At 37.7% G+C, this 13,527-nt stretch overlaps 1 protein-coding gene across 1 annotated transcript in view; it reads left to right on the forward strand.

Annotated features, from left to right (window-relative positions):
- Nucleotides 1-1,907: 1,907 nt before the first annotated feature.
- Nucleotides 1,908-13,527, forward strand: part of SGCZ (sarcoglycan zeta) — a 1,009,275-nt gene continuing 997,655 nt past the window's right edge. Inside the window, exon 1 of the mRNA XM_047770388.1 lies at nt 1,908-2,050. Coding sequence (XP_047626344.1) covers nt 2,012-2,050 — 39 coding nt within the window. The 5' untranslated portion in view covers nt 1,908-2,011. The remainder of the gene's footprint in view (nt 2,051-13,527) is intronic.

Genomic DNA, 13,527 nt, shown 5'->3' on the forward strand with positions numbered 1-13,527 from the left:
AACATTTTTAAGTCTTACCAGTTTATATGCCACAGTAAAGAAAAGAGCTTCCTGGTGGCCTAGTGGTTAAGGAACTTGCATCACTGCTGTGGCCTGGGTTAAATCCCTGGCCCAGGAATTTTGCATGCTGCGGACACAACCAAAAAATAAATAAATAAATAAATAAAATAAAATAAATAAAAATAAATAAAATAAATGGAGTTCCTGCTATAGCATAGCAGGTTAAGGATCCGGTGTTGACTCTGCAGTGGCTTGAGTCTGCAGGTATGGGTTTGATCCCCTGCCAGGCACATTGGGTTGAGAAGTAGGCATTGCCTCAGCTGCGGCATAGGCCACAGTTGTGGCTTGGATTTGAATCATGGTCCAGGAATTTCCACATGCCTCAGGTGCAGCCAATAATAAATAAAATGAAATAATAAAAATGTGATATAAGTCAGAGAAAGATGAATAGTGTATGATACCACTTATATGTGGAGTCTAAAAAATGCAACAAACCAGTGAATGTAACAAAAAAGAAACAGACTCACAAATATAGAGAACACATATTTATCTGTTCCAGTGTTTACCTGGCAGGGGGGCAACATGGGGAGGATTAAGAGGTACAAATTATTATGTTTTAAATAAGCTACAAGGATATATTATACAACATAGGGTTATAACCAATATTTTATAGTAACTATAAGTGGAATATAACCTTTAAAAATTATGAATCACTGTATTGTATACCTGTAACATATAATACTGCACATCAACTATTTTAAAAGTCAAACTTTTACATTAAGACATTGAAATTAAGAGAACGAACCCTTTCCCCAAATCCACACCCTACAAGTATACTCACCTGTCAGAGTCTGTTTAAAGAATAATTTTTCCAATGAAAGATTGCTTTCTCCTAAGCATCAGTGCAAAAAATTTCCTTTAATATTTCTAGTTGTCACTTTCTTTAAAGTCTTAAGCTGAAAAAAAAAAAAAAAATTCCCTGACTGAGAGTGGCTGTGATGTGAAATGAGTACTTGAGTAGCACTCAGGCATGTTCCTTCCAGATCTTTTGGAACCAGATGAGGCAACACAGGAGATGAATTAAAATGCTTGTCACCTAGTGGATTCCAGGCAGAGGGCAGTCTTTAAGACCCAGCAGCTTAGTATTTGTCTGGAGAGGAAATGTTGCTTTTTGATAGATGAGAGAAATCCCCTCAGTGCTGGCTGGGGAAAGAGAAGTGAAGTCAGTCACCTGGTGGTGAAGGCCAGTAAAACAGCAAAGCAAGAGGAAAATTTTTCTCTCCCTCTCCGGCTTTTTTTTTTTTTTTTTTTTTTCCTCTCTCCCTCTTTTCTCTCCTTGTAGGAGCCACCACCTAGTCTCTCAACTCTTTTAGCATAACCTTCAAAGGAGAACGTTCCCTTCTGACTTTATTATTTTCTTTTCCCCATTGAGAGAATACCTTCGTAGCTGCAAGAAATTTTTTAAGTCTATGCAGGACTTCGGGGATTTGGTTATCTTGCTAAGGAAATTGATCATTGCTGATGCTTGGGACTCGCAGTGTGCTAAATTAGCTACCAGAGTAAGCCTGACGGAGGAAGGCTTTTATCATAGACTCTTCTCTTCAGTTTGAACACATTTGCTTGAAATTTGCCGCATGATGCTGTCCAGGGAAGCAGCTTTTTTTCTTGGGATGCAGCAATTCGCTGGTTTCTAAGCTTATTGCAGAAGAAGAAATAATCTTAGAGTGGATTTCCCCCCCTCTGCTTTATTCGACCGAGCTGTGTTGCACCGCGGTGAAGATCACCTGTCACTAAATCTTTGAGGAAGTAAAACAAAGTGAATTATAATTATTATTTATTTATTTTTATTATTTTTAACGGGTGGAGGCGGCGTGATCACGGAGAATGAGACTGAGAGATGCTTCCAGGGCTTGGAGGAGGATAAAGCTGAGTTTAGGCTGGAAACTAAAAGACTAGATTGTTTTTTGATACTCCTTGTCCGGTTCCTCTTCACTTCCTTTAGTTTCGCTCCATGGACAGATCAACAAACCTGGACATTGAGGAGCTCAAGGTACGTGATTCTCCGGTGCCGGCGTCTTTCCTTTCTTTCCTGCTCTCGTCTGCTCTTTTGCTTTCCTGTCTCTCTTTTTCGCTGCCTCTTCCTTGCGCTGCTAGGACAGTTGGTGGTCCTGTGGGACGGTGTGTGGGCATTTGGGGTGAAGTGTCCCCGGGCACGGGCGCCCCTCCTAGGGCTGAGGACGAGGATGGAGGGCGGCTTTCTGGAGCTCGGCGTGCACTCTTTGGCCGGGTTCCATCCCTGCCTGCTCCCCTGGGCAACAGCCATCCTGTCCTCCCCCTCGTCAGTTACAGCTGCACTTTGGGAACCAGATCCGGCGCTGGGTGCCCGTCAACCTCGCCGGGGAAGTGGAGGCGGCGGCACCATCTCTGCCCACTGTCGCTGGGTTGCCCAGCAAAGTTGCCCGAGCTGCGCGGCCACTTTGCCTCTTCTTTCCGCTCCGAGCCCGCTAGTGCCCCCGCCCGACCTAGGGACATCCTATTTCCGCTCAGACATTTACTGTATAGAGGCGACATCTCGTTTTCATTCCAGCTCTTCAGGAGACCCTTTTCCTCCACGACCGCTGACACGATCTCACCCACAGTTACACTGCCTCAGGCGCAAACTCGTGTGCGTGGGGGGACCCGCTGCAAGTGAAGGGCCTGGAGGGGTTTTCCCTCTGGCCCGGTGACACGAGCACAGCGAACGTGCCTGTCCACAGCACCCTGTACAGGAGCGGGTCTGGGGAAGTGGGGAGGGGGCGGGGAGGCTGGAGCGGGTCTGAGCTGCAAGGGGTGGGGGCAGGAATCCGTACGTATGTAGGGAAGTTCTGTGCATCCTTCCTGCTGTCAGTGCAGAAGCTGTCCTGACCTGCCCGGAATCCCCTCTGCCCCCAAAACCCCGCTGGGTCCCCTTTCAGTGCCCTCTCCCTCCCGGGTCCCCAGCTCTACTAAGAGGGGTTGGCGGCCAGGAGTATCCAGGCTGATAATTTGCCCCTCTGTCTCTGGACGCAGCCTTTTTTAAAAAAGCTATGAACTCTGCTGCAGTGCCCATTAAAAAAAAAAAAAAAGAAAAAAAAAAGGCAATCAAAACAACTTAAAACTATCAACAATCCACAAAATAATTTAAATGTCCCGCTCACTGTAAATGAAAAAATAGGAAAGGGGGCAATGCTTGAGAGCATCCTTTTCTTTTTATTCTTCATTCTTCTTTACCCCCAGGCATTTTCTACACTCTATTCCGTTGCTTCAGAGGGTTATTTTATACTAGAGATTCAGTTCAAATGGACTCTGTTCAGGTGAAGACTTTTACATGCACCCCCACCAACTGGGGAAACTTCACTAGTAGAGGTTTCCCCAGAAATGTCAGGGAAATGGATTTGCCCAGTAAGAGAAAAGCCTGGAGAAATCCCCTGTAGAGGGTAAACGCCTCCTTCTGCAGCCTGCTCTGTGTCCTGGCCACAGAGCCTGAGCATACCCACCCAGGAGCCCAGTTTCCCTGGAATGTGCACCTGGAATGTCCTGGTATTCTAAACTAAACTGCATAGGAGATGAAGGAGGGGCAGAGAGAGAATTGACCCTGCCACACACTGTAGATGAAGGTGGGGCTGAAGGAGATGGTCAGAAGAGCTTAGACACCATTTCATTTAAGACTTGGGGTTTGCTGAAAAAAGTTGTTAGGAGGAGACACATTTTCTGCTCTAGTCAAAGTTGGGGAACAATGAGTTTCTGTGTTATGGCCAAGGTCACCATCAGTAGACCTTGGCCTGGAAAATAGGTCTCCATTTATCTCTATGCTATACTAAGGTAGGATGTGATGCCTTTGTATTTGAAAGGATCTCTTGCTGCCTTTTCCCAAGCATCCCAGTCTCTTGGGAGAGGGGTAGGTTTTGTTTGAGATGCAAAGGGGAGCACAGGAACCACATTTGTGATGTATATTTCATACAGAAGCAGAGTATCCCAATTAGCTTTTTGTTAGATATAAGATAAGGTACAAAGGCGAGCTTTTTCTCCTGAGAAAAGAAAGGAAAAGATGATTTCCCTGATATTCAGAGGCAGGGATTAGCTTAACCCCTTCTAAACCTGGGCATCAGTAAATTGTTGTTTAAATCAGCAAAAGAGCAAAGCCATGGTGGAAACTTCTGTCTGGTTTAGTAGAAGATCCCACCTTAACCTCATCACTGCCTGGTATTCACTCAGGGATTCTCACAGCCAGAATGTGCTAGACTTGGTGGACAAACAACAAAAGATAGAAGTGAAGCACTTGAGTGTGAGGGAGAGATTTGGCAGTGTCCCACAGGGGAAAAAATGAAGGAATGACAGAGACAAGGATCTAAAGAAAAGTGATGTGCGGGCCCCGCTGCTGTGGAAAGGCACAAGCAGCAAGAGATAAAAGGTAGATAAACCTAATAGAAATTTCTAATAGAAAATTTCTAATTTATAATTTTCTAATAGAAAATGTTGAGATCCTCCAGTCTGGGAAATAAAATTTATGTTGTCATGTTCGACTACACTTCTGGAAGAGGAGGCTTTAAAACCCTGGAATATGTACACTTTAGAGAGATGAGTGTACTACACATGGAAAAATTTGTCTGGCTTTCCTCTTAACAGCACAATTCATTGGCTTAGGTTTTCTAGACAATTCCAGTTGAAGTTATTTTCTTGTGGCTTCTTTCTGAAAAGACCGTCATATAGTCCATGGAAAGAGCAGAGGGGAAAAAAAAAACTGGGGATACTTATTTTTGACATTATTTGCTTTTTGACTTTTCTTTCTATAATCCAAAGATGCTTAAATTAAGGCACATCCACATAAGAACTTTATTTTCTCTGATGCTTTAAACATGTGAGAAGAAAAACAGTGTTCACCGGGATTTGAAGGATAAATAAATGTACATAATATTACATGAATTGCTTTAACTTAGTTTTAGGTCATTAAGGTCATTATTAGGTGAACCTGCTTACCTCAGTTTTTAGGAAAGGAAATCTGCTAATTCTTCGTCTTTGTGCTAAACTATTTTCTCTTTATGAGATTTTAAGATTTTTTTTTTTTTTGCTATGCTGGATGTGTGGATGTTAGTTTTTAATATGCTGTTTAATAAGTATATTTGTTGTTTGCAAGTTTATAAACTACAGGTAGGTTTCAATAATTAAGTTGTAAGCAATTGCTGTCATTATTGTAAAACTGGATATAATATGCATATTGAAAGATTTGCTGGTGGGAAAACTAAAATATAGTGATGTGTACAGAACTGGCTAATGAAGACAAGCATGTTTAATCTTCTATTTTCCCCTTAAGTGCCTGATGGAAGAGATCAGTGCTGAAGGGAGAGAGTTCTCATTCAAAGAATTTTAGTCTTTCTTCTCCCTTTGATCTCTACCTGTTTCTTTCTCCAATAAATGTATAACTTTACTCTGGATTTTGCCGTGATGTTTGTTTTCAAGAAGAAGCAAGATCAAACAACCCAGCATATGGGTTACTGCCTTGAAAATGTGGGATGTATCCTCTATCCTGTAATATCTCTGAGCTACAGAGTTACTTTTAGTAGCTGATATTGAACAGAATAACTTTAGCATTTATTTTAGCTCTGGGGGTGCCTTCTTTTAAACACTATTATCTTATTCACTGGGACAGAGAATACTACTAATTTTTAGAGCTAACACTTAAACATTTGTTTTTTGTAGTGTTTGTAATAGATTAACCTGAATAAATTGTATGTTTAAGTAGCACATATGACTTTGATGATTCTTTTATCAAGCTTTTAAAATATGAGTTTTAATTCATTTGTATTAATTTGGCAATCAAGAAATTATGCTTTCAGATGGTAAGCATACTTTTGTGAGATCAAAAATAAAATGCATCAAGAGCATAATACAATTTTTGCAGTATTATTTGATCCTAGCTTTATTTATTTGTCAGGATTGTTCCTTTAGTGGGATGATTGGCTAGGAGTTAAAATGGAATTTTTCCATTACTTGCAGCACATAAACACTATGCTTCTCAAAATTTTTCTAATTATCATTTAAGGTACAAAAATTATTAACTGCTTAGTTAATCTTGGGAGCATATGACAACCTTTCAATAAATATAATTGTACTTGGTTGAATTATGTAAACATAGTCTGGTTACTCTTGCTTAATTTTATCTCTTTAATTTAAATAAAATTTCATCTACCAAGAGCTTCAAACTTGCCCTAGATAGGTGAGGTAAAACTTCCTTGAATAATACAATTAGGTCATTAAGAAAGTATTGCATGGGTGAGAAATGAAAATCTAATAAAAAGAATGCATATTTAAACAAGTGGTTGTCTGAAAAATGCTGAGATCAAAAACCAATCTCATAGTATATTCTACTACAACCTCAATCAAATGGGAGAGTTGGCACTTAGAAGAATTCTAAAAATGTTTTTTTTTTTTTTTTGGTTTTGTTTCATCAATAAGAAAAAGCCCAGGAAAGTCAGCTTGCTGCAGTGTAGGAGGCTTTGTGATGAGTGTAAGTGGGTGGCATTTTTTTTTCGTTAGTCATTCCATAGTAAAAAATAGTACTCTCTAACAAATGTCATATTTTTAGCAACCTGCCTTATATATTCATTTTTTTGGCTTAGAATAAGGAAACATACTTGTGAGTACTGAGTTATTTGACCTCTTTCACATCTAAAGGAATTATAATTCTTGTCCATCCTGGTCAAGTTCCAATTTTCTTTAGATAACTGGAACCAGTCACAAAGATCGAGAAACAGTTAACATTGATTTCTTTGCATTGAGAGTATACACTTGTTTCATTGAAGTCAAAATAAATTTCAAGTAGCAGTAGAGAAACTTTTTTTATGCAGTTAGGAGGGATAAGGGAACATTTTTGATATGAATGGAAAGAAAATTTAGAAAAATACATTTGAGGGAAGTTGTGCAAATGACAATTTTAGAAATTTTCAGTGGGCTGCTGTCATCACTAAGTGTATATTCCAATCTCTATGCTGGCTATTATAGCTTTGCTGATCTCCAGACTTTACCATTTGAAAATACATCAAATTTTGAAGGTCCAGTAAGAAAGAATATTTTAAGATTTATGGACTCAAAATCAGAGCTACACAAGATGGCTTAATGCTGTAAGACAATAAATCAGCTTGTGTCTTTGGGGCTTTCCTTTTATATAACATTTAGTGAGGTGTTTCTTATACTGTATTGGAATTTCAGCTAAAATGCTATTTGGCAGAGCTTACAACTATAAGTTCCTAAGGAAAATGACCATGTACTTCTGTTCAGATCTCTGTGAAGTTATTGAGCATATACCTTTAAATAGGTAACTGTATAAATGTTTATGTGTCAAATACATTTGATTCTTTAGAATTGTGCTTGAATCGTGATAAATTTCTTAATTTCTAAACCTCTATGTAACTAAAAGTAAGTTACCTTGTTTTATGCAAACATAGATTTTTAATATGCTAACATCTAAGTTTTTATCTTTCTCTGTTTCTTCTTGGCACAAGGTAATTTTATATCCTCAATGAAACTTACTAGAGACTTCTAGACCAACCACAGAATGAACAAAGTAAAGGATTACCATCCTTCCAAGAGAATTATAGAAACTTCTACCCTAAAAATTAAAAATTGCACATGTGACTTGAGAGTTTTCTTGATACTCCTAAACAATATTTTTGTAGACTGACTCTGAGAAATATTGTAAGCCCTAATCCAATTTTAGAACATTTATACTGCTTTGTTGGAATTAAATAGGTTATCTAGAGTGTTCTATGCCAAGTTGACATCAGAAACCCTTAAAAAAAAAGATTTCATTATCCAGCCAGAAAAGCTTTAATTGCCATGGCAATGCCCATCAGTGAAACAGGAGCTGAAGCTTCAGCCTTAGATATTAATTGAAACAATCACCGCACACAGAAATGGAGTTCAGTGGCATTTGGAAGTCAGAGGCACCCTGACGTACTCAGTCTGTCACTCCAAATCTAATAGCTTATAATTTTCAAGAGGATAGGCTTGTGTGGTAGGAAGAGCACAGATTTGGTTGCAGTAGTACTTAGAAGACCTCGCTTAAACCTTGGCTTTGCCATCAACCTAAGAGTGGGTGTCTTCTTTGCCTCAGCTTTCTCTGGAGGTGGTGCTAATGCAATGTGGGAATTGGATTTGATTCCTGGATTTTGTTGTAATCATTTTTGGCCATAGCTAAAAAATTTAGTTGGACAATATGTTCTAAACAACTGTAATATCTAACACCAAGAAAAGGGGCCGGTTCTGATTGGGGGCTTTATCTGGTCTGCTTCCCCTCTGTCCCTGCTATTGACACCAGGATATTGCTTGTATCGGCAAGACTGAAGAACACAGGGTGAAAACATTAGTACCAGGTGATCTCTGTCTTCCAAGTCTGAGAGTCCAGGGCTCTGAGTACTTTTTTGAGAATGACAGTTTTTGTGCCCCCCCTGGAAGAAACCCACTTTCAAATTGATGAAGTTAATATGGCTCTTTTTATTCCCCCAATATAGCCTTGTTTGACCATCATAATAGGTTTATCTGCTGCATGGTATATTCTCATTTAAGGGTCCCAGAATGAAGACTCAGAAAAATTGGGTAAAATGTCTATGATCACAGGGTGAATAAATAATGGAATAAGAACTCAAATGTATGCTCTATATATCCAAATACTATTCTGGTTATATATAGACCAGAATTCCAGGATGTTTGTAAAACTTCTGATGGTAGATGTTTCTCTCTGAATTTCTCTGATTCTTTTTTTCAAAGCAAACTGACTGTATTTGAGCTACAGTATTTACACTTATTACAGAATAATTTTTCACACTTCATTTTTAAAAATAATATACTAATTCCCAATCAGTTACTTTGGGCCGAATTACTATTGGTTGATGTTTGTGAATAAAATCTAAGAGAAAGCAATAGGTAAATCATGAATGTAGACCACTGAATAAACTTGCTTCATAACCTTGTACCAATCTTTTAAAATAAACCCTATATATTTTGTCTAGCTCTTATAGTCCTCCTCATTATTCTGCCTCTTGAATCATTGCAAATAATTTTGATTTTGTTAGGATCATAGATTAGACTCAACCTCCAACATGATTTTGGCATTCCAGCTACCAGTATTGACATTGAAAAAAAATAGATCTATGTGATTATCCTTACACTAAAATTATTATGTGCTTAGCTTTTAAAGATATCCCATAAATCTGGAAATAAGTACTAGATGATTTAATTTATAATGAAAGTAAAGTTTTCAATGGCAATCATTGAGACTTGACATACCAGGAATAACAAAGGAATATATATTGATAACAACAGTATTTTGGAGGGACATTTATTTTAGGTTCACAAGGGGTTAGTAGTTGAATAACACCTTTTTTGAGGAATGTCTTTCAAAGCCTCTGCAAGTCTCAACATTTAAGTGTCTAACTAGGTGGTAAGATTTATCTGGTAAAACATATTTTCTACCTAAAAACCATCATTTTCTTAGATCTCTTCCCTTTCATCATCAGAACTAGATTTTGGCATTCTTCTGGAGAACATAATTTCTGTCATTTGCCAGAGTGACTGCTTAAGTGACATGTGGAAGAGGACACAATCAAGTTGATTTGAGCTTTGGCTTCTGGGTGGTGGGTCAGATTGACTTAAACTCTTAGTGCCTTACACAAGCATATCTGCTTTGTCAGTGTCTCAGTTGAATTACTACTGGCTTGAAGCCACAAATATTCTGGGTTACTCCTAAATAATTAAAATGCAACCTTAAATCTATGAGAGGCAAGAGCCTACCATACTCATCTTTGCTGGAGGCATATAATGCTTCAATTCCTAACCCACACATTGTCATTATCCAACTCCTTTTCATATTGGTTCTTAAACTCCCATCTTTGTTTAGACTGGCTAAAAAAATGCATGAGATAAAAGAGCATTTTGGTGAAACATGATATAATAAATCAATGTCATGAATAGTAAAACACTGTTATCATTGCAATTCCACAAGTTTATATCTACTTAGAGTATTTGAGGGTTTTAAAAATCAAAATCAGAAGGAGAAGCTCACTCGAGGTAAGAAATTGCTAACCCAAGACTTACTGAATTATACTCTCATGAGACTTATGAGAGAGATACACTATTTAGTCCGAGTGCAGAATTAGTTATGCTTCTAAGCAACCAGTTAGTCTTCAGTTTTACAAATCTTTTCATCATAAAACTGACTGTATTTTCTACTTTGCCTTAGTTACTAAAAAGCTCACTGGTCAATGTTTGGCCCATCCCTAACAAACATACGTGTGTCTTTACCTAATTCCTGGCTTCATAATATTTTTTTCCACTATTCTCAAATACTTTCATAAAGAATTAGTGGCTATAAATTCATATGTACTTAGAGATTAATAAGACCTTTTGCAGAGACTCAATTATTTTTATAATGCTTCAGAGGACATGCCTCAGTATTTCTCATCCCTTCTGAACAGCTTATACCTCTGTAGGCATCTACTTTTGTTTGTCAGGGGCTGCAAAGTTTTAAAAGTTTGAAATATCCAGTTACACTGTGTGCATGATTTCCATTGCATATAATAACAGCATCACTTGTGAACCTGCTTTCTACCAAATGAAACCCACTAGGCATCCAGAGTCAAAGCCGGCTATTTAGCACTTATGTTATCAGAACCTCTGCGTTCTGTTGTAAATCATTATTATTATTTCTTATTATTCTCTTTGTGGAGAATGATCACTGCATTTCTGAATCTCTGCATTTCTAGTGCTTATTACTTTTATCTGGTGTGGAGACATTATTTTAAGAAAAGTTAAAATAAATGAGCTCATCTGAATCAGCATTTTGTTTAAATTTTTTTTAGAATTGTTTTGTAAAAATCAATGTTTTCATCAGTTGAATTGCTCTAGGCAGCAGAGGCAGTTAGACTTTCAGATATTTTATCTCCTCAAGTTTCCTAAAGTTCATGCTTGAGTCGTGGTTCAAAGAGTAAGCTGTTGCGTACATAGTGTGTCTTAATGATAAAGTCCTCATTATTAAAGCATTCCTGGAAGAAAATTTAAGTAGTAATCATGGATGTAAAATATACAGCTGGATGAGTTAAACATGTTTTTGGCACATGGTAAGTACAAGTGAGAACCTTTCATTTGCTTCTGAATCTAATTACTATACCAACCTTCTTTCAATTTAGATAGACTAATATGTTGTTACACATATATTTATTGCTCTTATTTCCTAAAGCAATACCACTTCTTAGCACATAATAAAAATACATATGACTTTAAAGTGTTTGACAACTGGTAGCTTTTTTATCAATATGTGTTTCATATATATATACACACTTGAAGTGAACTTCAGAAATTTTTGGAAATTTATGATTCAATCATGCCAAAAATTTAACATTATATGTGATAGTCATTTAATACCTCAAATGATTAATAGTTAATGCTAGATTTTAATTTGATTCCATAGACTTACATAATTGTAAAAATTATCTGCCAATATGCTTGGAGTATATGTTTTGTCTTTTTTGCCTCATTTTCTGATGTTTAGTAAGATGCCCTCCCTATCTTATCTAAACTCTGTGCTCATTCAAAGTTGTATGTTAAGTATTTTCCAGCGTGGGTAGTGCAATCAAAATCTCAAAGATTGACATTTTGAAACTTTGAGATTCAAAATATTTTTTGAGATTGAAAATCTTTTTGTTTTGTCCAGTTCTTATTTTACATTGAATAGTCTTGGAGGACAAATGAATAAAGATAAGAAGTGTCAGCTAAAATTTGAGAATGTTAACAGCAGTTTAAAGGTTAATTGAAAAAGAATGACTCCAAGTAAACATGAAAATAAACAGAATAAACATCACACTCCTGCTCTAAACAAACATTGGCTTACCTTATAATTCTGTCTTTCTCTTTGATTTAAATAATCCGGTGTCTAAAATATCACATTACAAAGCCTGTGATACTACAGCGTTAGTAGATATAAGCCTTATAGCTCTTTGATGTATGTATTATCGAATTCTTAGTGAGAATTCGACTTTTTTTTTCTTTTTCTTTTCGTTTTATTCTTTTTAGGGCCATACCCACTGCATATGGAAGTTCCCAGGCTAGGGTTTGAATCAGAGCTACAGCTGACAGCCTACACACCACAGCCACAGTAGCCCAGGGTCTGAGTCAAGTCTATGACCTACATCACAGCTCACAGCAGTGCTGGATCTCCAACCCACTGAGCAAGGTCAGGGACTGAACCTGCATCCTCATGGATACTAGTTAGATTCATTTCTGCTGAACCACAATGGGAACTCCAGAATTTGACTTTTTATTTTTATTAAAGAAATTTTTTTTTGGTATTTTTAGGGCTGCACCTGTGGCACATGGATGTTCCCAGGCTAGGAGTCAAATTGGATGTGTAGCTGCCGGCATATACCACAGCAATGCTGGATCCTTAACCCACTAAGCGAGGCCAGGAATCAAACCTGCATCCTCATGGATAATAGTCGGGTTCGCTAACCACTGAGACACAACAGGAACTCTGACTTTTTTATATTTTTAGTGGAAATAAAATGTATAAATTCTTACCAATTTGATCTTTCACTCTCAGAATCTTTACTTTTCACCCTCAGCTCCAAAGTTCCTATCGCCTGGGATTTTGTCTATAGTACTTTTGATTCCCTCTTTATTACATACTTCCTAGGTGTATCTTCTTAGTCTTGTCTTCTCTTAGCTTCTATTTTGCTTACAAAGAGATGATACATAATAATGCACATTCACCATGCACCTCTCACTTGAGCTACATTTCCTCCTCCCCAGTTTTCAGCAATCTACTACAAATCTTTATCTGGAAATTTTATACTCGCCTCAATGTAATGAAACTTCTCTGTTTGTTTAGTGTGTCCCCATTCACTTAGGTACCCTCACTGGTGATCTTGAGATGCTTTTTTTCTGATCCCATTGACTCACACCACTCATCTAACTGGTCAGCAAATCCATCATACCATGTGGTCAGAGTTTTCCCCTTCTAAGCCTTTTGTTAAAACCCCAGATCAAATTCTCATCTTTTATATTCTGAATTTTTGTTGAACATTCTTTCTCATATTCTTGCAGTGATGCTGGTCATTTTACAGTGAATTCTGCTGTGAGGTTGCAGTTGTGGCCCTAGGGTTAGGGGTATAGTTGGAATCACTGTTAAGGGATTTATACATTCTCTTTCTTAACTTTAGCAAGTCATCTTAGAGTAAAGTGGGGAAGAACGGAAACTGGGACGCTAAGGCTGGACCTGATGCTGAATGGGGAGGATATAGAGGTTTCTAGAAATGCCTAAAGATGCCCTTAAAAATGAAAAAAGATGGCTTCTGGAAACTAGTCCGGATAGTGGCCGCTGATATATTATGACTAACATGTTCAAACTGGAGGAAAGAGAGCTATAGATTATTTGTAGATAATAACAATATGTTTTATGTGGGTTTTTTTTTTTGTCTTAATGAAATCTTTGCCTCCCATTGTCCCAGAACCATGAATTAA

The sequence above is a fragment of the Phacochoerus africanus genome, chromosome 3 (genome assembly GCF_016906955.1).
Source record: "Phacochoerus africanus isolate WHEZ1 chromosome 3, ROS_Pafr_v1, whole genome shotgun sequence".
Lineage (NCBI taxonomy): Eukaryota > Metazoa > Chordata > Mammalia > Artiodactyla > Suidae > Phacochoerus > Phacochoerus africanus.